The sequence below is a fragment of the Dendronephthya gigantea genome, unplaced genomic scaffold, assembly GCF_004324835.1.
Source record: "Dendronephthya gigantea isolate DGI-Jeju-01 unplaced genomic scaffold, DenGig_1.0 000083F, whole genome shotgun sequence".
Taxonomy (NCBI): domain Eukaryota; kingdom Metazoa; phylum Cnidaria; class Anthozoa; order Malacalcyonacea; family Nephtheidae; genus Dendronephthya; species Dendronephthya gigantea.
The window spans coordinates 334,246-361,800 of NW_021163093.1; the positions used below are offsets into that span (position 1 = coordinate 334,246).

Below are 27,555 nucleotides of genomic sequence, written 5' to 3' on the forward strand. Positions count from 1 at the left end.
TGCTGGAAAACATACTCCTAAAATATACCGGACCCTTCGATGAATGCAGTATTCGATCAATTTTTTATTTCAGTAGAGCACACCTCGGCAGGGTCGTCGCTAGAAGCTTAAGTGGGAGGGAATGTATATTCATATATTAATGTTTCCACAACCGTAGAAACAATGACCAACAAAAAAAATCACTCGGGCATACAGGCATAATAATCACTGATCTGGGCATCTATAGAAGGCAAAAGTGAAGCCGGAAGTGATCGGCCGCCACCCGATTCAAAGGCCCCACTTTCGTATAATTTAATATAGATTTCTATTACAGAACCGGAGTTTTTTGCATTTTTTTACCTTGTCCACGTTTCTGCCCGGTCCAGTTATACAATCACAAACATAGAAGCATACGAGAAGAAATTTGAGCAAAAAAATTGGAATATTTTGGCTTCATAACGCCGCGAAAACGGATTTTACAACTTTGCGTCTTGGACATCGTTTTATATCAACACCACTCAAAGCGATTTTGATATTTTGATACAAAATCAACTCAAAATATAGAATTTCTGTTCTCGGACAAATATTCTCAGAAAATCTGAAGAAACGAAGGGGCTATATTGCGAACAGCAGTGTCCCGAGAGGTTACTAGCTTTTACTATAATTATTATTGATGGTTAAAGAGAACAATTCAGTTCTTTCCTATGTTTCCACAGGCATCTAAAATGATATAGCCTAGTTCCTTAAAAAATAGCCAAATTTACCAATGCATGGCATAGCTTCTCAACCTTGACTTGAAAAATACGTTAATTTTAAGATTGCCATTGGTTTATCTGTGGAGAATACAATTAGACATGTGATGAGAAAGGAACAATTTTTTGCATAAATCTACCTCAACATAGTTAGTGAGTTGTATTGTAGTTTTATGTGGTCTCCAAAGAATATACATGATATTCTATTCTGTGATTGCTCTTGGTTCTACTTTGGATGCACCAACTACAAAGTTATTGCAATTAAAGTACCAGGGCAGCCTTGAATTCTTAAACCACACAAAGTTTCATGTTTGACACACAAGCAGAATATAACCACATTCACAACCTGGTCAAACATATTGCAAGGTGTTGTTGTATTGGAAACATAGGAAAGAACTGAATTGTTCTCTCTAACCATCATAATAATTATATAGAAGCTAGTATCCTCTGAGGATACTAGACAGTGTTTGAAAACTAACCTCCGTACACTGCTGTTCGCATATAGCCGCTTCGTTTTCTTCAGATTTTTTGAGATATTGTCCAAGAACAGAAATTCTATATTTTGAGTTGATTTTGTATCAAAATAAAACGAGCTCGCTTTGAGTGGTGTTGATATAAAACGATGTCCAAGACGCGAAGTTGTAAAATCCGTTTTCGCGGCGTTATGAAGCCAAAATATTCCAAATTTTTTGCTCAAATTTCTTCTCGTATGCTTCTATGTTTGTGATTGTAAAATTGGCCCGGGCAGAAACGTGGATTAGGTGAAAAAACGCAAAAAACTCCGGTTCTGTAATAGAAATCTATATTAAATGATACGAAAGTGGGGCCTTTGAATCGGGTGGCGGCCGATCACTTCCGGCTTCACTTTTGCCTTCTATAGATGCCTTATCCAGTCTTATTTCAGATCAGTGATTATAATACGCGTGTTTTTGACACACTTTGTGTCCTTGTAAAAGGCGAATGTGTCCTTGTAAATGGAAAAGTGTGTAGTTAAAAATCATGCCTCATGGACAAAAATGCGGTCCAATATAATTTTAATTTGACTATTTAAAATAATTATTGTTTCTATTATAAAGTATATAAAAACGCTTGGATAGTTGGGGATTTAAAATTATATGATCTAGAGGCCGAGACGCGTTTCCGCCCGACAGCCCCTGAACATATTCCAGGATTATTGAACCTAAAGACAATGTGTGTCCTTGTAAAAATTCCCTATTATAATGCCCGCGGGCATATATGACGAAGATATGAATATTCACTCTCCCAATTAAGCTTCTAGCCCCTGCCCAGCACCCCGAATGTGCGTAGTATATATCTAGGAAGCAACGTTAGATAAAGTAAGTAAACTGAGCTTAGCAAAGATGGTAAAAACGTACTTGTTCGATTATGGAAAGATGGTCGAATTCAAGGTTCGTTTCCACATCAACCTTCGTTGTTTCTTGAATTTTGTTGCTGTTGAGCTCGCACAGTCCTTTATCGATTCCCGACTTTTTAAAATTGATAGATGCACATGTTCCAAGTCCAACGCAATACATACAACATTCAAACTCGATATTTGCCTGTTTTCGTTCAATGATATGATTCACAAATTTTTTATTTTCATATCTACGAAAGACGGCTTCCTTTGAACACTCCCCGCCTGGTTTCACAATGTATAAGACGAACATGAACTGAAGAATGATTTGTAGCAGGCCAGCCATACTTTATTAATCTGATGACTTAAACCACTATCTTGAATTGATACGTTTACTTTCACAGACCACTATAAAAAAAAATGATTTTTTGTCAAACTCACTCGCTAATAGCCTTGAACTAAATTATCTACGTATGCGTTGCGTGCAATGACTAATACGAACGTAATTGATATAATATGTTTTGAAAGCGACTTGTTCTCGCTAATTTTTTCCCAAACATTTACATTCTGCACCCTAAATGAAAATTTATATTGGTATGTTGCAGTAGCTACTGCCAGAAATAACCTAACCCCTAAAGATATATATATATATATTATATATATTATATATATTTATATTATATTATAATATATTATATATATATACAGTCCCTCTCATTAAGGTTGTCACCTGGAAATATATATAAATAGGTAAATATCGATCACGTGATTGTACTGCATACGTTAATTTTATGGGAAATCGTTGGAAATTTATCTTGAAAATTTCTTGCATGTCATAGTGAGGTGAATAATATTGCTAATAATAAAGAAACAAGAGGTAAGTGAACAAAATAAGCCATGTTTATTGGTCACGTGTTTGATATTTATATATTTGTATATATATTGACATGGACAACCTTAATGATAACGACTGTATATATATATATATATATATATATATATATATATATATATATATATATATATATATAATATATATATATAAATATATATATATATATATATATATATATATTTATATATATTATATATATATTATATATATATATATATATTTATATATAATAATATATATATATATATATATATATATATATATATATGTATATATATTTATATGTATGTACTTACATACTTAGCAAGGAATAAAGATATGCTAAATATACTCATTACCATAGTTAATATCAATGTTCATACCTGCATGCAAGTTGTTGTGCCAGAGCCCTAAAGATCGCCTGGGCGTTACAATTTTGGTAAATATACGATTGGCAAAATCGGACGTATATAACCTTGCGTAGGACAGAGAAATACGAATATTTTGCAGACATGTTGAGAGGTATTGGCTGAAATACATGCAAATTACGCAGCTGTTTTTTTGAAATTTTTTGACCTTGTGATAAAAATGCAAAGACGATCGAGGACACAATACCAAATATAGCTAATATTGGCAAAATATTGGCAAAATATTGGCACGCAAAATATTGGCATGCAAAATATTGGCACGCAAAATATTGGCAGGCAAAATATTGGCACGCAAAATATTGGCACGCAAAATATTGGCACGCAAAATATTGGCAAAATATTGGCAAAATATTGGCAAAATATTGGCAAAATATTGGCAAATAACGATATTAAGTTTGCTCATGCAATTTCCAACTGACAAAGACAATCTTGGGAGGCTTGATCTCTGGCGGGAGCCTTTTTTCTTAAGAGAAGGTCTTCAATCAAATGGCCGGTAGAGAAGTGGGGCACGTATTCTGTTGCATGTTCGGAGAAGAACTTAGCAAATCAAATTAAAGGTTCTGTTACGAACCGAATTTGTCACGCCATAACCACCTACGTGCCTTTTTCACAATGATTGTGACCTGTTTTTGTCAAATTTTATATAGACAATGAATTATAAAATACCGTGCCCATTTTAACAGTACAAAAGAAGCGACAAAGTTCGGCCTAAAGTGTTTCAAGTTAAAAACTGCGTTGAATTTCTCTCTAACATTATTTCGTCTAAAATTTTGTATGTATGAGTCATTTAAATATTAATACCAAATAATACAATCATTAATACAAAATTGGCCTAAAATTTTATAACCTATCTAAAACGGGTATTTGCTAAACAGATTCTTAGTTAATATCTTTGAGAAAAACCTGGTCTTTGTCTCGTTTTTAATTTAGCCTCATTTGCCTCGTCTTCAGCGAATAATTGTTAAATTCAATGTAAACATATCCGGTTTGCAAATTATGAAAAACCTCTTCGTTACATTTTCTTAATGGTGTCGCCTTCCGTCCCGCAGCAAAAATTTTTAGATGGCGGGCGCGCGGTTGGGTTGACCACCAATATTGATATTTAACGCGCGGGTTTTTATTTAAAATCAGTAAAATCTGAATTATCACATGATGGGTTCGACTATATCACTTTTATCGCCCTCGGGAGAATATCACAATTGCATAGATAATATATTATCTATTAATTACACAGTCGTTTAGTTTTGATCCAGACAGAGAATTGGCGTACATGTAAACGTTTAATTTTGATCGCGCAGAATATTCGTGCAGTCGTTTACGTTTGATCGCGAACACAAAATATACGTGCAGGCGACGTTTAGCTTCTATTGAGTACAAGATATGCGTTTCGTTTACTTTTGATCGAGTGTATGCAGAATATGCGCACAGTGTCGTTTAACTTTGATCGAGACATAAAATGTGCGGTGTCGCGTGCGGTGTCGTTTAGCTTCGGTCGAGTACACTTAAAAAGCGTACAAACACAAAATGCCTGGGTATATGCATCACAATTACCTGGGAGCTCAATGCCAATATAAGATGGTCACAATAATGCACATGCGACCACGATTTATTTCGATTGGCAAATTTAAAATTCGCCACGTGTGGGAATAAGTCAGAAAATAACTGACTGAATTTAAGACTGTCGGCTTAGCTCGAGTATAATACATACATTGAACAATATTTTATTAGATGGAGGTTTAAAGATATACAAACTTGAATTTTAGATATTACATTATTTTCTTATATTTCCCTCACAATTTCACGCACTCGGATATTAAGGTTTAAACCCAATATTTGTTGATCTATCTAAATCATGCAAAAAATCGCCGTTTAGCTAGCAAATAATGATCATGCATCGACATTCACAGATTTTACTTTCTAATGCTAAAGATATACGCGCATTCCCATAATTAATATAAATGTTCCTACCTGCAAGGCAAGTGTGTAGCGAGCCCCAAAGATCGCCTATAGGCTTTACAATTTTGATGAATATGCGATTGGCAAAATCGGACGTATATAACCTTTGCATGCGTAAAGACAGAGGAGTATTAATATTTTGCAGACGTATTGAGTATTGGCTGAAGTACATGCAAATTACACAGCTGTTTTTTTGGAATTTGTTGATCCTGTGATAAAAATGCAAAGACGATCGAGGAGGCAATAACACTTATGAAATTAATATTGGCAAAATATTGGCAAATAACGCTGTTAAGTTTGCTCAATTTCCAACGGACAGAGACAATCTTGGGAGGCTAGTTCTCTCGCAGGAGGCTTTTGTCTTAAGAGCACGTCTTCAACCAAATAGCTGGTAGAAAAGTGGCTCAGGTATATTTTGTTGCATGTTCCGAGGAAAAATTAGCAAAACAAATTAGCGAAAGAATTAGACAAAGAATTTTGTTTTCTCATTAGAAAATACCGTGCTCATTATAATAGTACGAAAGAAGCGACAAAATTCGGCCTAAAAGTATTTCAAAATTAAAAACTGCGTTGAATTTCTCTCTTTAACATTATTTTGCTTAAAATTTTGTATGAGCCGTTTAATTATGATAAAAAATAATACAATCTTTAATTCAAAATTTACCCAAAATTTGTTTCCCTATCTAAAATGGGTATTCATTAAACAGAGTCTTGGTGAAAAACTGGCCAAACGATAAAAAATAACCGCCAGGAAGAGTTACATGCTTTTTCACGCTTAAAATTCTTTAAAAAACATTAAACATCGCCTATATATTTTTGCCCAGCACTGCTTGTTTTTAAAGCGCGCGAGGCAGCTCCGTGTGAATTTCAAGTGTATACGGATATATGAATTAGACTTAATCATATTACTTTCGCTTTTTTCAATAATATACGGTCTTCATGCATTTTCATTCATAGTTTTCCAATCTAATGAGTAAAAATTTTGAGCTTTAAGTTTCCAACTCGACTTGAGCATATAAATTTTTGTATATATATATATATTAATATAATTATATATATCCTAAATCCTACCTTAGCTGACTTGGTTGTTTTTTCAGAGCCGATGAATAATTATTTCTGCACCAAAAACGATATCTGCTATACAAGATGTACACAGCAGGCATGTCGCAGTGCTCGGAAGCTTTCGCCCAATTGGATAATGCTTTTCTATGCCTTCTAACGAACGAAGCTATGCTATTGGTTGAAACAGAAATGTACTCTAAGTTCAGTCAATGAAAATCATTCTTGCAAGGAGCTGCGACTCCACCCTACACAACAGCTGTATTTCTGAGCTAACTGCATACGTGCGACTGTATATATGTACGTATATTTTATTAAACACGTCCTTCAGATGAAAAGCGATTGAAAATTTTGTTATTAATTTTATCGGCTTTTATGACATTACCGTGGAAACGCACTTAAGCTATGTACAACGAAAGAAATTAAACGTTTTAACCGCCAAAATACGCGAATATAGCCTAAATGCGTGTTTATATATATATATATATATAGCTACAGATTTTATAGCTAAAATAATATAAAAGCATGAAAACTGATGAAATTAATTTATTTTGTTACACGATAATTTTGTTACATGTTTATTAACAAAATATAGCAAAGAAACAGCCGGCCTCGATCCCGTTCGGCGCGTGTTTTTGTTTTGGTGGGTAGCGCTTTCGGTAGCCACTATGTGTGCTACATGAAAAAAACGATCAGCAATGATGCATGTCTCTCGCGCCGAGTTTCTCCTCCACGAAAGAACATTGGCACGAGGTCGACATTGAGTTCACTGGCTGCGTCGTCGATTTTCAAAATTTTATTTCGTTCAAAGGTTTGGGCAAATTTTTAGGTCCGGGCAAATTATTTATTTTATTTTATTTTATTTTTATTTAAAAATATTTTAGAACGGTAGCTCTTCAGGGCTCTTACGCACCTGATTTTCAAGAGGCCGTTCGTTTACAAGTTAAAAACACACTATACTATACAAATATATACAAATAAATTACCAGTTACTTAAGTAAGTACAATAGGCGTCGGAAACGTTTATCATTCTAGAGAATAGTGACCGAGAATTGATCTAAACTTCTGGCTACTCAAGCCTGGGTCTTTAGCCTCTGGGGGTAAATTATTCCAGGCCGAAGCAGCTGCATAGCTTATGCTTTTTTTCATGAAATTTGTATTAGGTTTGTCAAGGCTGAAATCTCGGCTGTTGCTACGGAGGTTATACCTTGAGTTTGTTTTAATATCAAACATATTCGTTGTGGTACTTGGCATTTTGTCATTTCTAATCTTGTGCGTAAAAATTAATTTCTTTCGTTTAAAGCGTTCTTTCAGGGGTTGCCAGTGAAGTTCTTTTAAAACATCTCGTGATCTCGTTTCGTATGTTTTACTAGTGATTACGCGTGCTGCTCTGTTTTGCAATTTTTGTAATTTATCAATTAAATAATCACTGCAATTGTCCCATACAAGGCTACAATAGTCGAAATGTGGTAGAATAATGGCATTGTATACTTTTGTTAATGTTGTTTTTGGAACTAATTTTCTCATTCTCCGCAACGTGCCAATACCTTTTTAAATTTTTGTTTGAATGTTTTCGATTTGCCTTTCCCAAGTAAGGTGTTCGTCTATAACAACACCCAGAGTTTTAGAAAAACTTACTCGTTTGATTTTTGTTTCACCTACGTGGATTTCCGGTTCATTTGACATATTAGAGAGCTTTTGTCTAGATCCAATTACCATGTATTCGGTCTTCTCCTTATTCAGAGTGAGTTTGTTAGTCAATAGCCACTGGTGTATGTTCTCTAGGTCGTGATTTAGGGAATCCTGAATTTCCATTGCCGATTTGCCTTGTGTTGAAATGTTTGTATCATCAGCAAACATGCTAACAGTCGATGTTGACAAGCAATTTGGAAGATCGTTTATGTACAATAGAAATAGTAATGGTCCGAGGTTTGAACCCTGCGGTACACCACATTTAACGATTCTTTTGTCAGATAATATTTGATTAACTTTACAAATTTGAGTCCTATTGAGAGATAAGACTGGAACCATTTAAATGATTTTTCTCTTATTCCATAGTGGAAGAGTTTCCTTAGCAAAATACTATGGTCAACACAGTCAAATGCCTTTTTTAGGTCAAGGAAGATAACACCGTTCAAACTTCCCTTATCCATGTTGACAAACCATTGATTTGTTATATTAAGGAGAGAGGTCTGAGTGCAGTGTGATTTTCTAAAACCAGATTGTTGTTGTACTAGTATATCATTCTTTTCTAGATAAGTTTCCAGCTGTTGAGTGATAAGTTTTTCGAATATTTTTGCAACGTTAGATAAAATTGAAATTGGTCTGTAGTTACTGCAATCGGTCTTGCATCCCGATTTATGTATTGGTGTGATTATTGCCGTTTTAAAATCATTTGGAAATATGCCTGTATTTATAGACGTGTTGAATATTAGTGTGAGTGAATGTGCTATTATATCAGCTGAGTCTTTTAAAAGTTTGTTAGATATTCTATCATATCCTGATGATTTAGAAACATCGATAGATGATAGGATTTTGTGAACGTCTATTACAGTAACATTTTTTATCTGGAATTGCGAGTTACAGTTGGAGAGGTATGACTCAGGCAATTTTGAAGCTTGTTCCAGATTATTAGCTAAGTTGGTTCCAATTTCGTTGAAATAAGTATTGAAGGTGTTTGATATGGATGGAGCATCTGTAAAACTTTGGTTTTCGTGCTTAACTTCAGAAATAATGGTCGTTTTTGTATTTTTATTAGTAAGTTTATTGATTGTTTTCCACATCTGTTTTGGTTGGTTTTCGCAGTTGTTTAGGGTGTTTGTAAAATAGTTGGTTTTAGTTCTCTTTATCAAAATGTTAAGCTCATTTCGTGCTTTTCTAAAAGCATCATGGATTTGTTTTGATCCAGTTTTCACTGATTTTCTTTTCAAAAAGTCCCTACGATGCATCAAGTTTTTAATCTCCCTGGTAATCCATGGGGCATGTTCACTTCTTACTTTCCTAGTGATCGGTGGTGCATGCCTGTCAGCTACTGTAACATATATATCTTTCCATTCATCCCACATTTCATCCGGGTTATTCGTTACTGAGATTGTTTGCAAATGAATTGCTAATTCTTGTTTGAATTCGTCAACGTTGTAGTTTTTAAATTGCCTTGTTTTAATTATTTTTGGCGCTTTTCGTTGTATTGAGATTTTTCTTTGAATAAATATGAGACTATGGTCGCTAATCCCTATGTGGTCTACACCAGTATTCATGATTATTTCTGGTTTGTTTGTAAAAGCTAGGTCAATTTGTGTTTTAGATGTCTCAGTTACTCGTGTAGGTTCGTTAATTAATTGTTCAAATTGTAGAGTTTTTGTGAGTTCGGCAAGTTTCTTTGTCTGGGAACTGGCATTGTTGTTTACAATTTGAGACCAGTCACAGTTGAAATCTCCAATTAATATTACTTCTTTGTTTTCATTGTCCATTTTCTTAACGAGGTCTTCATATATATTAAAGATTTCTATCATAGAGTCAGGTGGTCTATACCAACAATTTATCAAAAAGGGTTTCGATTTAGGTTTAGAGATCTCAATTGTGATCGTTTCAAGTTCGTTAGACATCAGCTCTTTTCTTATGCTATTTTATATGAGTTCTTAAGTAAATAGCAACTCCCCCCCCATTTCGGTTCCTGTCTTTACGTACAATTTCGTACCCACTTATTCCGACTTCATGATTCGGAACCGTAGCATCAAGCCGAGTTTCGTTAATACAAATGACATCAAATTGTTGGTTTAAAAGATAAAGACGAAGTTGGTCTAGGTTTTTCACTAGACTTCTGATATTCAGAAGGGCAATAGTAAATCCTTTTAATTTAAATGGTTTAAGCTTATTAGCATTCGAATTTGGTTCGCAGTTGTGGACTTCAGTTTTACTATTCTCGATCACTTCCCTCCTTAAATTATGTTGATAGTTGCATTTGGAATCATTTTTGGTGTAGTGATTAAGCTCAGGGCGCGTATTATTAACTATAGTATTACGATTAGTTAAAGAAATATAATCTGCTGTATAATTCCTTTTGTTGTGAAATAGTCAAGTTTTAAAAAAATTGATATAGTTTTTTGCCAGTAAGGCTGTACCTTGCCTATTTAGGTGTAAACCTGATCCATTAAGATGTCTAGTGTTTATATTGCTGTGATCAATAAAGTACCAATTTGATTCTTCGCAAAGATTCGATAACAATTTATTAGTTTCATGAATCTTAGTGTTTAACATCGGATCTTGTCGTTTTACAATTTCTGAAATAGCTATTTCGCAAGTAGGATTCCGTTTTACTATACCTTGACATAACGCCTTCGCTTCGGCTGCTAGCTCCTCTGGTTTCTTGTTCTGTATGTCGTTTGTACCAACATGTAAGATAATCGTATTGGGCTTTGTACGTAGCGTTGGTTGTACGTAATGCTCCATGTCCGCTATTTTGGCCCCTGGGAAGGTTTTAACTTGGATTTTTTTCCCAGCAGAACGCGAGAGTTTGGCTGGCTGCAGCATCTTTACCATAGAGTCTCCAAGGATAATGATTGGACTTTTTATTGACTTTGTGTTTGTTGCTTGTGTTTGAGGTTGAGTGTTGATGCCTGCCTGATTCCTATCAGTTATATCCGATTTACCATTTGAATTAATGCCTGGTTGCTCATCGTCGTCAATATTAAGAGCCTCATAGCGATTACTGAGTTGAATGTTTGCTCTCCCGGTCTCGGTTCTACGGCCTTGTCCTTGTTTTCGCGTCGAATTTAGTTTTATTTTGTTCTGTGCTTGAGACGGTTGTTGCTCAATATTAGTATCGGTATAGGGAGCTGCTTGAAGAAGTCTTATTGATGTAATTAGGCTAAGCCTTTCATTGTCAAGGTCCTTGATTTTTGTGTTCATATCCGAAGCTATAAGTGTTAAATTTTCAATCTTGTTCCGAAGAGTTTGGTTCTCGTCCTTTAACTCTTGATTTTCTCGTCTTAGCTCGTTTATTAACATGTGTTTGTCATCAACTTTTGTTCCAAGCACCTCTTGTTTCAGATCATTAACTTTCCTGTTTAATGTAGTGTTCAAATCATTGATTTTATTCTCCAAATAGTTAAAAACATCTTTAAATGCTTCGTCAACAAGTGGGAGGTTAGGGTCGTATGACTCGTTGCTAATTTCCGATTCATTAGTATTCAGGGTCGAAGCAACATAACCTTCGTCCTCGTGGCGACCTTGGTTCGATTTGTTTAGATTTAGTAGACTTTCGGATGCAACTAGGGCAGCTGATTTCATTTTATCCGTGACTTCATCTCTCTTTTTTCCATTTACGGTGACTGTTAGTGAATCGGGATACCACCGCAAGTCAATATCTTCGGATTTAAACTGCTTTGTAGTTCCTCCCGGACAACCCCAATCTCCGTCGGTTAAATTAAGTACTTCTTCTACAAATATCTGCGAATCTTCGTACGATCTTGTCCAGGTTAACTTGCCTTTCTTATTGAGTGCTACGCCATGCAAACAGCTAACTTTTGCTGAGGAATTATTACTCATTATCAAATTTGATTATAGCTTTTGAACGGAGCTCCCAATTGCAGTGTGCACACGGTGCGAACACGTGAGAGAGAATTATTCGGTGCGAACACGTGAGAAGAATTCATTCTTCTTTCAATCGCATAATTTTCCATTGTGGCCGAACGAACTAATTTACACGAGTAAATCGATCTTTCCTACGACACAAAGTCTTTAAAGGCTTTAAAGTCAACAATTGAGTTTTCGTTTCTGAATATTAGACAAATTTCCTGACATCGTGTTGTGCTCTAATTGTTATACGACTTTTTGAGGAATATTTTTCCATAAATTTATCTTTCTTGCGTGACAAAATTGTAAATCTTTATGCCCTCCTCAAGTATTGTTTACTATAGTTTGACAACAATGGAAAGATTTGCTAGCAGTACTGCCGAAGAAATCGACACTCTGCTGGAAAATAAGATTTCCGAGTCCACCGAGAAAACATTGAAATAAGCGACAAAAGTTCTTAGAGAATACTGTAAAGAAAAAAATCAGCGACATTTGAATGACTAAACAAAATAGCGCTTAATTCACAAACTGCTCGGGCAGTGATACACCTTTATGTATTTAGAATATATTTAATACATGTAGATTCTGGTCCTATTTTAATAATATCGCTGCTATTTCGCCGTTTAACAAGATCTGGTCGTGTATGGGCGGGTTGACACGTCGCAGTTTGCACAGGATTGAAGATTTAATATAACTATATAAGCGCGAAATCCAAAGGCAAAGTGTAAGACAAAGTGAACGTATCATGCGGTTTATTTACATTTTTGAACAATTCAAACGTCTATACTTATTACAAAGTACGATGTGCTTCTAAATTTCGTGATCGAATAACGTTTGTGTACTCGGTTTGAAATAGCGAGAGGTTGCTGCATGCATGTATTTCTAGTTTATTATATACTTCCTAAGGGGTGTAGAAAGGGATGTTTACAGCCAACAGTGAAGGAGATTTACATGTTGATGATTTCATGGTGCAATTAAAAGATCTCCGACTGTTTTTAAGACATCTTCATCCTTCCTTTCTCATCGTTAAAATAAATGAATGCAGAAAGTTGGACAACATTTGGGTAAACGGCATTATAATAATTTTATTATAATATGCAATGAATAATTTGCAATTTATGAAGTAAATTCAGAGTGATAAAAGTACAAACAAAGACGACAAATAATAATTGTAAACGCGAATATTTCTTACAAACATTAAAGTAGTGTCGGAAACTTTATAGTCCTCGGGCGGGCGCGGAGCGTATGTATGTATGAAAGTTTCCGACACTACTTTAATTTTGCATAATAGACCAACTTTTGATTTAGGCAACAAAAAGGAAATTTCCAAAAAGTACATACTAAATTTAGTAAAATTACCAAGTTTGGTTGCAAAATATTGTAAAGTACGGAAAATATAGCCATGCGAAGTTGCCAATTTTGTATACTTTTTTACTATGGCCGGAAGTTTGTAACTAAATTAGTTAAACGCTTCCGGCCGTAGTAAAAAAGTATACAAAATTGGCTACTTTGCATGGCTATATTTTCCGGAATACTTGACATTTTGCAGCCAAACTTGGCAATTATACTAAAATTTCGGTATGCTCTTTTTAGCTGAGGTGATTTATTTCCTTCTTGTTACCTAGATCACAATTTGGTCTATAATGCAAAAGGTCCATTCCGCTCGAAGATTAACAATTTCACCCGCAGAATCCCGGGAGAACATAGCAGAATCCAAAGTTGTCCTGTCAAGGACCGTGAACGGTGGACGATGGACGGTCGACGCTGCGGATTTTGAAACCGTAGACGGCCGGTAGCATCTTTGTTAGTCGATAGCATCATTTTCGGCTTCGGAGTTTCAACGTCGATTTCGCGACACCTTCCGAATTTGTGACGACACCTTACGAGAAGCTTCCCTGATGGTGTTTTACATTATTTGCGGCTTGCCAGCGTGGTTGAATTGAATTCATTTTTTCAATTTGGGTTTTAAACAAATAAAAATTATTTGAGTGTATATGGCGGACGAACACATTCAAGCAGGCGAACAGTACGGCAATGAGGATATATTTAACAGAAGAGAAGAGCGCGAAGAAGATCGAATGAAGTCAATCAAATTTACCGGCTACCATGCTTTCTACAAGCGCATTGCTGTTAGTATAGCTATACTTGACCTTTAGATATGCAAATATATTTTCGAATTTGCCGTAAATATACCGAAATACGTGAGCGATGGTTGTGATTCATTGACAGCTAAAAGAAGAATTCCTAGGTTGATAACACCAGTTGGCGTATTTTACTTTGTTCAATAATTCCCCCATTTCACACCACAACCCCCCTCCTGTAATAATGTTGCATTTGAGAAAAACAAAAATGGATTATTTTGTAAGTATAAATACTAGAATATACTCCACTGTAAATTTGTAAAACACTAAAATACACCCCACTCTTCAGACTTTAGAGTAGATGAGATATACAACACATGATAAGATAAGTTGAGATGCCAGCATATACTAAAGTTTATTTATCATTGACTCACCGTGTCCGTGATGCTTTCAGAAAAATGTATTTTCATAGTTCCTTTACTTCGTTTTAGTTCTCACTTATTTGTTCACCAAATGGTTGTCCCTCGATAACAAGCAACAGAATATAACAAATGGTTTTTCAGCCTTTATAAATTTGTGTCATATGTCATATGATACAGAAGTAACAGAGCTTATAACTAATGAGGAAAAAACGCGTAAATAAAGTTGCACAATGGCGCCCTAATAATTGCCGTATAAAATGTCGAACAAATTATGCAACCGACCATCAAAGATGCTACCGACCGCCTACGGTTTCAAAATCCGCGTCGACGCTCGACCGTTTTGTCAGTTATGCGCATGCCCGACTAACGAGTGGTAAATTTAGCTTCGCTTGGGCTTGTAAGATATGTAAACTTTACATGTTTACCCAAACCCACTATTTACCTAAACCCACTTTTTAAAATTATATTTACCCATGCATGCATTTTGTGGCAATAGTCAATTATTCATTCACACATGGCAGGTGATATCTCCTACTTTTATAACTATCTTAATGTGCATATAACTGAAAATAATAAAGCTTTGCGTAACAGTAGTTTGTGAAAGTACGTATCAATTCAAGACAGCGGTTTCAGTCATCGGATTTATAAAGTATGGCTGACCTGCTACCTGTTAGGTTCATGTTCGTCTTATATATTGTGAAACCACGCTGGGGGAGTGTTCAAAGCAAGCCGTCTTTCGTAGATATGAAAATAAAAACTAGGTGAATCATGTCATTGAACGAAAACAGGCAAATATCGAGTTAGAATGCTGTATATATTGCGTTGGACATTTAGGTCATTTTCGTATATAATTAGTACTCTTTGGTACAATTTACCTGTTCAGTTAATTAAGGAAGTCTAGAGATATTAAATGTTTTAAAAAGTTTGTAAACAAATATTCGTTTACGTTTTAGTGAGCTATACTGCAAATACTGCTAGTTGTAAATACTATTAGTGCATGCATATTTAGATATCTTGTAACTTTTTTAAATCACGTTCACGTTTTTACGAGCTTTTTTTAGCTCTTCAGTGATACGTGGGTAAATAAATTATTCTAATATTCTATTAGGAATGTTGTTTCGGAGTGTCGCAACATTCCCGCCTGTACACCGAAACAATTAAGTAATTATTCATTGAACTAACATTAATTTAGCTATATTACGGAACAAAGGGCTAAGTTTGATCTGAAACTGAGCCTGAACTATCTCACAACATACACTACATGGTCAGACCTTCAGTTTCCTCTCTAAACTATCTTTTTGATGTGAACACAGTAAGTATCGTAAAACCCAGCACGGATAATTATCTTCAGGAAGGCAATTCTTCCGATAGTCTGTATTGTACATACGGTATTGTTCTCTGGACTTTAAACTGTCATTGCCTCAAAGTTACCGGTGGAACAGCGTCACCGTAGTTTCCATTCTTAGTATTTTGCAAAGGACTTCCTATATAGAAAAAAGAATGATAAATGATGAATATGAAACTTATACATTATTTTAGCTTTTAGAGAGAGAGAGCAATCTAGGGATCTGCGGGGTGTGTAAAAAACCATACAGGGAAGTTCTCATATATTATTCGAAATTTGAAGGTCCATGTTGATCACAGTAAAGATTGCAACTCGGAGACGACACCCTTCCCTGATAGCATGCATGCTTCCATTTTCCTTCCCAGGGTATTTCCTTTTTTGTCTATCGCTATTCTCCTTTAACCAAGAGACATAATATATACACTACCACTACGGTATATATACGTTAATATATACAAATATGTTCACAAATTTACATGAGTTAGCTCTTTCATCTGTAGAAATAGAGAATATTTCTAGCGTATACTAAACTAGCGTACTCCAAACATGGCTCCACATCAATGTGCACGTGTACATTCACGCACGTCACGTGATTCATAAGATGATGGGACGAAGGAAAGATTTTAATGACCCGGAAAAAATGGATGAATGCGTCACGCCGTGAGAGTATGATTTTTAAAAGATCCATTAAGGAAGAGGAAAAGCAAAGTTGGTCGCGGATCCATGCGTGAGGTCTGTTTCAAAACGTGAATTGAGTTGTTAGAAGGGAAACCTACGAAAAAAACCAGGAACAACAAGAATAAGATATTTAAGATATTTGAAACTTGACCAGCCGACATCTAAAAATATACACGAAACAGAATTTTGGCTAAGATGGCTGAGCTAGAGCAAATGTTCACTGAAAAGGCCTCCCCTAACGAAAAGACACAAAAATTTGCAGCTCAATTGGGTATAAAAACTACACCCAATTTATTCCACTTCCTATTTTGCCAAAGAAACAATCTTATATTCAGAGCCCTTGGATTTCAAGAGCCGAGTTGATTTTTTTCCTTCAAATTCACGTGACTATAACCCCATAGAGAATATGTGGTCTGTCATCAAACGACGAGTTTATTCGGACGGAAAACAGTATACCTCCACTGTTATTTTCAACGTGTTATTTTAACCCCCAAAATAGGGGTTACAAAAAAAAGTCTAAAATAAGCCCTTTTTTGGGGTTAAAGTGATCCCCCTATGGGTGTTAAAATTTAACCCCGATTTTGGGATTAAAATGACACCTATTTGGGTGTTAAAATGAACCTGTTGGGTATTAAAAATTTAATCCCGTTTAGGGTGTTAAATTTACTTAATACCAATAAGGGATTAAAAGACACAGGTTTTAAAATAATTAATTGTAAATTTTTAAAAGCTCACCTATAAAGGTAAATTACTTCGATGGAAAGACATTTTTCGCTTGATTTTCTTTTCAATTGTGATCTATCAAGTGAATCTACTTCGCTTTAATTTCACAATTGAAAAGAGAATTGAGCGAAATATTCCGTTACATCGAAGATTTCCACCTCCACCTATATAGTGAAAAACCTTAATAATACCGAATCAACAAACAAGCAACACAAATATCGTTATTATATATTATTATAATATTGAACACATGAGATCAATTACGTTTCCGTTTGAGTACAGCTTGTTAACTACGCATTAAAGGAATTGCTTCAATAGTATAGTTCTTTAATACTTTTTATTTACATTTTAATACACATGCACATTTTGCAAAAAAATTAAAGAAAACATTTTTAGGTGGAGTAGCATGCATGCATGCATGCATGAAACACAATGGTATAGTCATTAAGGCACTTGCTGTTCAGTTCTACTAAGCTAAGACTCACTCAACCAAGATGATGATCTGGCTGTAAGCAATTCTGATCCACGTTTCTTCTTTTACAATTTGCCTCGTAGTAAAATTTGCGGAGGTTTTCTGTTGTGCCAATTGAACGAAACAACTCTTCATTCTACGAACAAATAGAAAAATTGCATGTATATGAGTGAAAATTTGAGTAGTGTGGTTTCTGTGTATGCATACACTAGAGCACATTGTTCAACAGACCTGCAAAATCTACATGTTCTACGTGATCCAAAATGCAAACATACTCAAACAAATAAGCAGAAACATGTAAGTATAAGGAAGGAATAATTTCAAGTAATTTAGGCTTAGCTAATATAAAAAAAATACGAAAAAAATATTCCACATACCTAGATTTACTGCCTCCAGTGTTATCAGGATAAGTTGCTTCGTCCATTGAAAATTTAACAGTTTTTTTTAGAGTTGTTTTCAACATCGTTTTGCTAGGTTAGGGCTTTCTGAAATTGAAATGCATCCCAAATCTTCAGAAATTTTAATAATCCTTCAACCCACTTTGTCTTTTAGTTTCCCATTGGCAATGCTTCTTCTACCCTTTACCGGGCATTGTGGACCTCTGTCCTTCTACTGCTTCTAAAGATACGAATGCGAATTGTTATAGACTATTTTAATATCCCAGGAACTTTTAGGGTAAATATTGGAGGCTCGCGATATCATGTATTCATGCTGATCAGAAACACAAAAACACTTCCCTGTCATTTTTGCGACTGAAAAACTATTTTCCCAACAGCCCCACAGGAAAAAATAAATCGACCAGCATCAAAAATTATAGAAACAACTATTTGAAAAACAATTTAGAATCAAACTATCAGAATCTTGCAATAAATTTGTCTTTTTTACAGGCCAAGTTAACACAATAAAAAGGCGGGAAAATTAAATGCAAGAATAACTTTAAATATTTACCTTGAAATAGCTCGCAGTAGTCGCCAAATCCAGCTTTACGCACCCACAGTTGGTAGTCCTCTATTGAGTTTACCATTTTCGAATGAAAAGTACCGAGAAAGAGAACTTTTCACGGAGCGAGCGAGGGCTTCGTGTGTACTTTGCAAATATTTCGACAAGAAAGACCCGGCCACTGAGCTATATAAAGACCTGAAGTCTTAGCATAGGTATCCCTGGCAATTCAACTCACATCATGAGGTTTTCTTTTTCTTGATTAGTTGAGTCAGTTTGTCTTGATTTTTATATAATCAACTGCCAAAATTTGAAAGGAAAGTTAATGTTAAGACACTATCACTAATGTTTTGTATTTTATTAATTTATGAGCATACTCTGTTGTACCTAACAAAACACTTACTTTTTCAGTTTAATCAAAAATCAATTTTAAAATATTTGACCTTTTGAATTAACATTCTTAATGGCTCATGAAAGTTAAATCTTCATATATGAAAAACAATTAATTTATTTGTCTTTTCCAATGTCCCACTTGTAGACCTCAATAACATTTATGCAAAATAACCAGAAACATCAAATCATAGATTAATTAGCCTTGCAATACATATTATGTATAATTATTGCTCTAAATTATCGGCACTGCTCCATGCTTGATTCACATGATCTGAACTGTTCAATGCATGGTTCTTTGACAATTAATATGAACAAAAAATTGTATTTATAGCCTGATGAGAATATAGCTTGTTAATTATATATATACAACATGTTTAAGGGTCAGTTTTGAGAGATGGATTACTTAAAAATTTGTAGCATAAAAGATATCATCAAGGTTTTAAATGCCACTTAACTCTCATATATGTTAACTTATCCAAAAATGGAGCAGTCAAATTTTTATAGCACTTAAATAGCTAATGCATTTGAGCATTACACTCAAATATCAACCAACTTTCAGACAATTAATGTGCAAGAAATCCAAGCATGCTTGTTCATTCAATAATAAACCAAATACCAAAGATATTCCTGTTTTTTTGTTAATTATTTTGTAATGAATCTTATTTATTTTTATATCCAGGATCACCCTAAAATAACCATGTAATGTGGGACATTGTAATATTATAAAACCCATTCCTCGTACTTTTTAAACATAGTTTTTACTGAATAATTCATGAATAAATCATGTTTTAAAGTACCAAATAAAATGTAAACTTGGGCAATTCACATTTCCATGATAATATATCAAGTGAGCTATTTTATATAGTCTGTTGAAAATGTGATTTCGAAATTTTTTGTGATTTAGATGTTAGAGAAATGTGAGATAATGTTTAAGCAACGTATATGCTCCTTTATCGTTATAAACATTGACGTTTTGGTCATTAGAATTCGATATATAATGATCGGTAGTCAATGCTTTACTCCAGCCGATCGACCATGCATTTCGCTATCTAACGGTTGACTCTACGACATTTATCGTTATAAACTTACCACAAGTATCCGAGGCATTCTTTTCATCACGTATTCTGATGTAGTAAATGATTTCAATACAAAATTTTGTTCAATTCCAATAAAAATTATCATTAACGCGATGTGCATTACCAATCTTCACTCCTTGTTTTCAAATCTCCATTATGAATATATAATGAGAACTCGTTACTCCACCGAGGAGTTAATATAACTCCAAAAGTGGTGTCAAAATAGCACCAAAATTTAACACACCAAAAATGAAAGCTTTAACCCCTCAAATAGTGCTAAATTAATCCCAACGAGGTGTTTTTTAATCCCAATATTGGGGTTAAAGTAGTTCAAAATTTTTAATACCCTTAAAAACCCTTTCATAGGGTATTAAAATAACACCTTGAAAATAACCAACGACGGCTTGTGGAAAAGGATAAAGCAGAAAACATCTTCCATACTAAGATCTCCAAAAGGAAAACTGGCAAATTCCGTTAATGAAAGACCGTTTGGTATAATTCGTCTGAAAGATTCCCACGTTAGTAAATAGACACCCTAACGCTGAAACGTAATCTGATGTTTCAATTGTAAATTGTCAATTGTAGATTGACAAATGACAAATTGCATGTTAAGAATTGTTGATTGTGAAGCCCTATAATGACAGGAACTTATGTTTTTGGTTGCGAAACATGCTTTTTCTAAAAAAATTTTTTATCATGGCTCGAGACGTTTTTGCATTAGATTGAATATGTCAAACATTTTCACCTTCTGCAACGTTTTGGTTGGAATTTTTGAATATACTTGGTTTATTTCCAAAATTCCAGCTACAATATGACGAAACTAAAGATCGTTTTTAAATTTAGCATTATAACTAATATCGTGAGCCGCAGTGTGGAATAGCAAGTGGGGCCCCGTCGTTCCTTTATACTGTTTGTAGTAGCTTTCAGAGTTTGTTTGAAAGAAAAAAAACAATGTTTATGAATATAATTGTTGACGAAGGTATAGTAATTTTTTGCACAATTAAAAACGACTATATAACTGCCTTCAAGAGCGGGCAATCTAGGGCTTTACATGGTGTTTTATTCGAAATTCGATGGTTCTTGATGATCTCAACAAAGATTGTAAAACAAACATTTTTTATTTTGTCGCGAAATATAATTATTGATGATCTTAATTATTTCCCTGCAAATATAATTATTGACGATTAAATATAACTATATGATTATATTAATTTTCCGCACCATGAAAGTGACTTGTCTTAAAAACTGAATTAAACTTACTGTTGGTATTGTTTTGCCGGGTCATAGCGCAGTTGTTGCTTCTTTTAGTGCAACTACTTTCTTCTTTAGAGAAAGCTTTAGGGAACTATAAATATAATTCAGAATTTGTAAAAAAATAAAGCAGCATTTGTGATAAGATAGCTTTAGTCATACATATAGCACCTACGTTTTTATGTCACCTCTTCAAAACATCTTTTATTAACTTGGGAAAAACAGTGGAATTTTTCATTCAAAGAATGATGTATCAAAACAATCTCAAAATACCGCAGCATGTTTAACTTTACTTAAAATTAAAAGATTTTTACCCGCAGTATAAACCAGTTTGACTGCTTAACTGAACCGTACATGCGGTGTTTGCAAAATATAAAACTGAACAACACACCTTTACACTTAAAAGCACGTGGAAAACAAATATCATCAGTCCTTGTAGAGAGTTAAATATTGCAAATAAATATTTAAACACAATTGTTTCTTGATTGAATACCAGCAAACCAAATACCCAGGTTAGACCAAGTATTGGAAGCAGAACAGCAGAACCTTTGAGAACGATTTCTGCTTTCCTTAATTTGCCATCAGCGTCGCTTTGGGTTATGCTTACTGCCCTGGACGATAAAGTATTTCGTAAAGCCAGAAAGAATATTGAAATGTTGATCTAAATATATAAAAAGTACAATCCATAATGTTTAAACATCAATCGACAAATTTACATGCAGAATTATTTTAAGTGAAATTCCCTAATTCTCTGGGTTAACATATATATATATGGCTTTTTATGCATGAACCTTTATACTTTTTAAAATACGATGCACCGGCTAACACCGTTAGGTTCGTTATGACTCTTATGAATATGTACTATAGTCTCCCCCCCCCCCTACCAAACCACACGCGATCCATGTTTATTAATTAACAATAAACGAAAATGCCCGTAATGTAAAAGGTTTCTCTTTAAGGAACGTTTGAGCAAACTTCATTACCAGTAATATTAGTCCAATGATACCAACAAAAGTCCAAAACAGCGCACCTCCAGCACGGCACCAACATGAGTGTTCTGATATAAAATCATCTGGGCGATTTATTCCGACTAACACAGCGACAGTGATCACTGGAAGTCCTACGTATAGGAATCAACACTGCTAAATACACCTATAATCTCCAATCTCCAAACAAATTCTTGCTACCCTTATTTAAAAGAAAAGTGGTCGCAAAAAAGCAATAAATGCAGAGCCTGATTAGCGAAAATTGTTAGCTTTCTAGCAGTCTTTACTGCTGTCGAAACAGGTAAGCATAATTTGTCCTAAGTATTTGGGACTCGATTTCCCAGTTAAATGTTATCCCCAAGAATAACAGAATTGATATTATTTTCGTAGGAAAAGTGTAGGCTCACAATGATATTTTTGCATCATTTCTGGTATTGTGTGTTACTAGTGCCTCTTATGTCTTCTTAAATTATTTTGAAAATTTTGAGCAAAAATCTCGGTCATATGCCCTTGTACTCACCCCAGCCAATGGCGTAAAAGGCCTTCATATACTTTCCCCCCAACCTCAAACCTGCATACAATTTCACAAGTTGGAGATGGATCACAATTGCCTCGCATAACATCCATCCAAATAACGCAAGTGCAGAAAAGTACAATAAAATAGAGGTGACTATGCAGAAGGTCTAGAAGAAAGAATAAATAACATATTTTATCGACACAGTGTGGTGTTCAAAAAGTTGGCAGTTAAAGGTATCCAATTACCTCGTGATCACGTGCGGGTCCTGCAAGAATAGCAAATACATTTGTCATTCCGATGGCAACACAGAGATTCATGAGAACTTTAGAAGGGACTTTGCTTGTGACATTTCTGTGGATTTTTTTCCAGTGTAATACGTGAGCTAACATCGTCAATATCACACCAGCCAATGATAGCGAACAACCAACTGTAGATATTATCTCAAAAGCACCCTGCTAAGGAAAATATACATTGGGTCATTCAAAACATGAAAAATGATCAAATTATGTCGAATAGAATGCTATGTACTGAATATGCTGATATTTTGTGCGATTTTTTTTCGAACTTCCGTATTCTTACGGTGCAGTTCATTTACCTGAAAATAGAATAGTAAACTATTAGCGTTAGTGATATTTCTTTTTCAAAGGAACTTGACAATAAAAAATAAGTTTTATTTAAGCTTTATTTAAAAGAGCTCCAAAAACTATGGTTTATCTTGAGTTTTTTTGTACTTGTTTGATAATTAAATCTAAGTAAATGACGTCACCACCGGGGTAAGAGTTGACGCGCGCAAATCTTTTTAATACAAGCGGAAACAAGGATGAATTTCGTTTTAGGCAAATCAGCAAGTTTGTTTACATTTTCAACAACCTAATCAGAATGCATAATTCTTGATAAAATGTACAATATATACCATTTTATATAAAGTGATTAAAATTTAGGCATTCTCATTAGAATCCATTATGGCGATTAGTTTGAAGCGAAATTCCCCCTTGTTACAAGCCGAAGGCTTCTCCTGTATAGAAAACGTGTAAGTAAATTTAAAGATTATAGACGAAAAGGTATTTCGAATAAACGATCTGTCGTAGCATATAATGAAAAATGGAGAAATCCAATAGAACGACAATAATTGTGGAAAGAATAACTTAACCGGCCAGCCTTCCGGGAAAATTGTATGAAAAAATTGAAAACGTATAAACGTATAACTACATATAATTTAAACGTGGGTAAAATAAGTATTTCAGAATTTTTTTTAATAGTATATATTAAAATAGTATTAGAATAGCAATTCACTTACTTCTTCTGCGAGACTGGTAAATCGGTCTGTTTCGTCGTTGGAAATTTTCTCTATACAAAAAGCGCATTCATTAAACAAGTAATGCAAGAAGAAAATTATCATTTTTTATTGTAATGAATTTTGAGACGCGATACATCTAAATTCATGTACATCGCCTTCACTCCAAACTGTAGTTACCTTCACAAATCATTCCATTTCCTCTGAATCCTGCATTACAAGTACAGGTGTAAGATCCAATGGTATTCTTGCACGTCGCTTGAGAATGACATCTGTAATTGTTTAACGCACATTCATTCTTGTCTAAGAAATAATAAAGATTGCAAAAAATAGTACTTTCCCAGGCAACCATTCGAATGAACATGATCTAGGAAATATTAGCAACAAAAAATAAAAGTCAGTGCACAAACATGCGCGCGCATGATCTCATCTGGCAAGCGGTTTTGATTATTACTATTATTATTATTATTATTTAAAAATATTTAAACACGGTAGCCTTTCACTTGGTGATATTCAAAGTGTTAATTTATTACCTGTTAGCCATTTTCAAATATTTTTAGCTAAGTCACATTTTAATTTGGACTCAATGTCTGCCGATGACTTTCCTTTACAAGAAAGGTTAGTGTCATCTGCAAACATAGAGGCCTTAAGTTGTTCGAGAAGATATGATAGAGACATTTAGGAAGTTAATTGATGTATAAGTTGAATAGTAAAGGGCCTAGTGTTGATTTTGTAGCACGCAACTATATATTAGTTACCTTCACAAATCATTCCATTTCCTGTGAATCCTGCATTACAAGAACAGGTGTAAGATCCAATGGTATTCTTGCACGTCGCTTGAGAATGACATCTGTAATTGTTTAACGCACATTCATTCTTGTCTAAGAAATAATAGAGATTGCAAAAAATAGTACTTTCCACAGCAACCATTCGAATGAACATGAATGCTATATCATGGGTTGTATGATTTTCTTTACCTTCGCAAACACTCCCATTTCCTGAAAATCCCTCATTACAAGTACAGGTGTACGATCCAATGAAATTCGTGCACGTCGCTTGAGGATGACATATGTAATTGCTTAACGCACATTCATTCCTGTCTAAGAAATAATACAGATTGCAAAAAATAGTACTTTCCACAGCAACCATTCGAATGAACATGAATGCTATAAAATTATCGTGGGTTGTATGATTTTCTTACGTATACCTTCGCAAACACTCCCATTTCCTAAAAATCCCTCATAACAAGTGCAGGTGTACGATCCAATGAAATTCGTGCACGTCGCTTGAGGATGACATATGTGCTTGTTTAACGCACATTCACTCTTGTCTAAGAAATAATACAGATTGTAAAAAAAAGTACTTTCTACAGCAACCATTCGAATGAACGTGAATGCTATATCGCGTGTGTATGATTTTCTTTGAGAATGACACCAGCCTTTTCTTTAAGATACATTAGAGGTTAAAAAAATTCAATATATTTTCATACTAGCAACCATTTGAATACAGGTTAAAACTTTTTTTATATATTTTCATACTAACAACTATTTGAATGCATGAAAATGAAGACTAACGCGCGCTGTTACTGATCTAACTTAATTTACCGTGGCAAAATTTCCCATTTCCAGTAAATCCTTCATTACAAACACAAGTGTATGATCCAATGGTATTGATGCACGTGGCTTGAGAGTGACAACTGTGAGTTTTCAAATCACATTCATCAATGTCTAAGATATAACCCAAACTGCATAAAAATGACTGACAAATATTTCATTAAAAATTAAGTATGATATTTGTTACTGTACTTTTGCAAATTCCCGCGTAAATCCTTTATAACATGGTTGGAAGTGAATGAATATATGCAAACCGGATAATTTTTTCTTCGTATAGTATTTGAAAACAGTCGAAAACTTTCCAACCTTGTATATATTATATATAGGAAAGACCAACAATGTTTTTTAATAGTGATTGCATAAGCTCGGGCTCGCAATGTTGGATTACTTGTAGTTTTAAATACAGTATGAAATATCGATTATTTTTGTTTTGTTTTGTTAATTATTCATGTCTTTAGAATTTCATTGTTTTCGCAGTCAATAAACACCAAAATATTATAATAGTGGGACAAATCGTCAGTCTACGCTATGATAGTTTAAAAATATCAAATTCGTAATTACTCAGTCTCAGACAGGGTCACTTCATGTAGAGTTTTCTAATAGATATTGCATAGTGTATTAAATTATGACTTACCCTTTTCACAGATAGATGGCCACGTGGTGTCGCATGAATGGTCATTCCACTTTCCGTTTGTTAGATATTCAACGCAATATTCATTTCCCTGTGCATTATTTGGCTCGTTATCATTCCAATTGAAATAGGTGGATAGGCTATAATCAGGATAACGCCATTTACCATTGCGCCATGTCAAGCCAATCCACACAGAGGACTTTTGTATAAATTCTCTGAACAGGAAATTATTAAGACCGCCTCCCGTAACCCTGGCGAGCTGTCCACTTTTGGTTTTACAATCGTTGTTCGCACTTTCCCACGATAAAGATTTAGAATTTAAGAAGTAACAAAAACCGTAAAAAATTTTCGAAGACGACGGACATGCAACTGCAAAAGAAGAAAGGCTTCACAATAACGCCTTCGAAAGGCGTTAACTTTAAACGGTGGATAAGCCAAGCTTAACGCCTTTCGAAAAACTGGCTCCAGGAAAAGAATATTTAAAAATTTATCAAGTTGATTTCAAGTTTATGATCTCAATAATGGCCATTCCTCATTAAACTATATTTTAAACTACGAAGCTTCATGAAATAGAACAATTGAAAAGAACACCCAAATATTGGTAGGATTGAGAATTTGATTGCGAAATATTACAAATGAGTAACTAAGTAAATACAATAATCAAAATATAAGGCAAGTGAATAAAGATTCATCTAGGAAATATTAGCAACAAAAAATAAAAGTCAGTGAACAAACATGCGCACGCATGATCTCATCTGGCAAGCGGTTTTGATTATTACTATCATTATTATTATTTAAAAATATTTAAACACGGTAACCTTTCACTTGGTGATATTCAAAGTGTTAATTTATTACCTGTTAGCCATTTTCAAATATTTTTAGCTAAGTCACATTTTAATTTGGACTCAATGTCTGCCGATGACTTCCCTTTACAAGAAAGGTTAGTGTCATCATTCTGCAAACATAGAGGCCTTAAGTTGTTCGAGAAGATATGATAGAGACATTTAGGAAGTTAATTGATGTATAAGTTGAAAAAGTAAAGGGCCTAGTGTTGATTTTGTAGCACGCCGCCACATATTTCACCTATATCCGACTTGGCATTGTTGATTTTGCAGATTTGTTTTTTTGTGCGTAAGTATAGGATTTGAACCATTCAAG

General features: G+C 34.4%; 2 protein-coding genes across 2 annotated transcripts; both read right to left on the bottom strand.

Annotated features, from left to right (window-relative positions):
• Positions 1 to 15,531: 15,531 nt before the first annotated feature.
• LOC114533048 (adhesion G-protein coupled receptor D1-like) lies at positions 15,532 to 23,271 on the bottom strand. Its single transcript, XM_028554632.1, has 6 exons — positions 23,105 to 23,271; positions 22,863 to 23,025; positions 22,340 to 22,476; positions 21,748 to 22,017; positions 21,366 to 21,450; positions 15,532 to 15,963 (listed from the first exon to the last, which is right to left on the bottom strand). The coding sequence occupies exons 1-6, from the start codon at positions 23,246 to 23,248 to the stop codon at positions 15,893 to 15,895; spliced, it is 870 nt and encodes a 289-aa protein (XP_028410433.1). The 5' UTR covers positions 23,249 to 23,271; the 3' UTR covers positions 15,532 to 15,892.
• Positions 23,272 to 23,796: 525 nt separating this feature from the next.
• LOC114533004 (adhesion G protein-coupled receptor E2-like) lies at positions 23,797 to 27,263 on the bottom strand. Its single transcript, XM_028554580.1, has 9 exons — positions 27,253 to 27,263; positions 26,401 to 26,690; positions 25,758 to 25,880; positions 25,361 to 25,483; positions 25,131 to 25,253; positions 24,912 to 25,034; positions 24,334 to 24,456; positions 24,157 to 24,206; positions 23,797 to 23,874 (listed from the first exon to the last, which is right to left on the bottom strand). Exons 1-9 carry the CDS (start codon positions 27,261 to 27,263, stop codon positions 23,797 to 23,799), a joined length of 1,044 nt encoding a protein of 347 aa, XP_028410381.1.
• Positions 27,264 to 27,555: the final 292 nt, after the last annotated feature.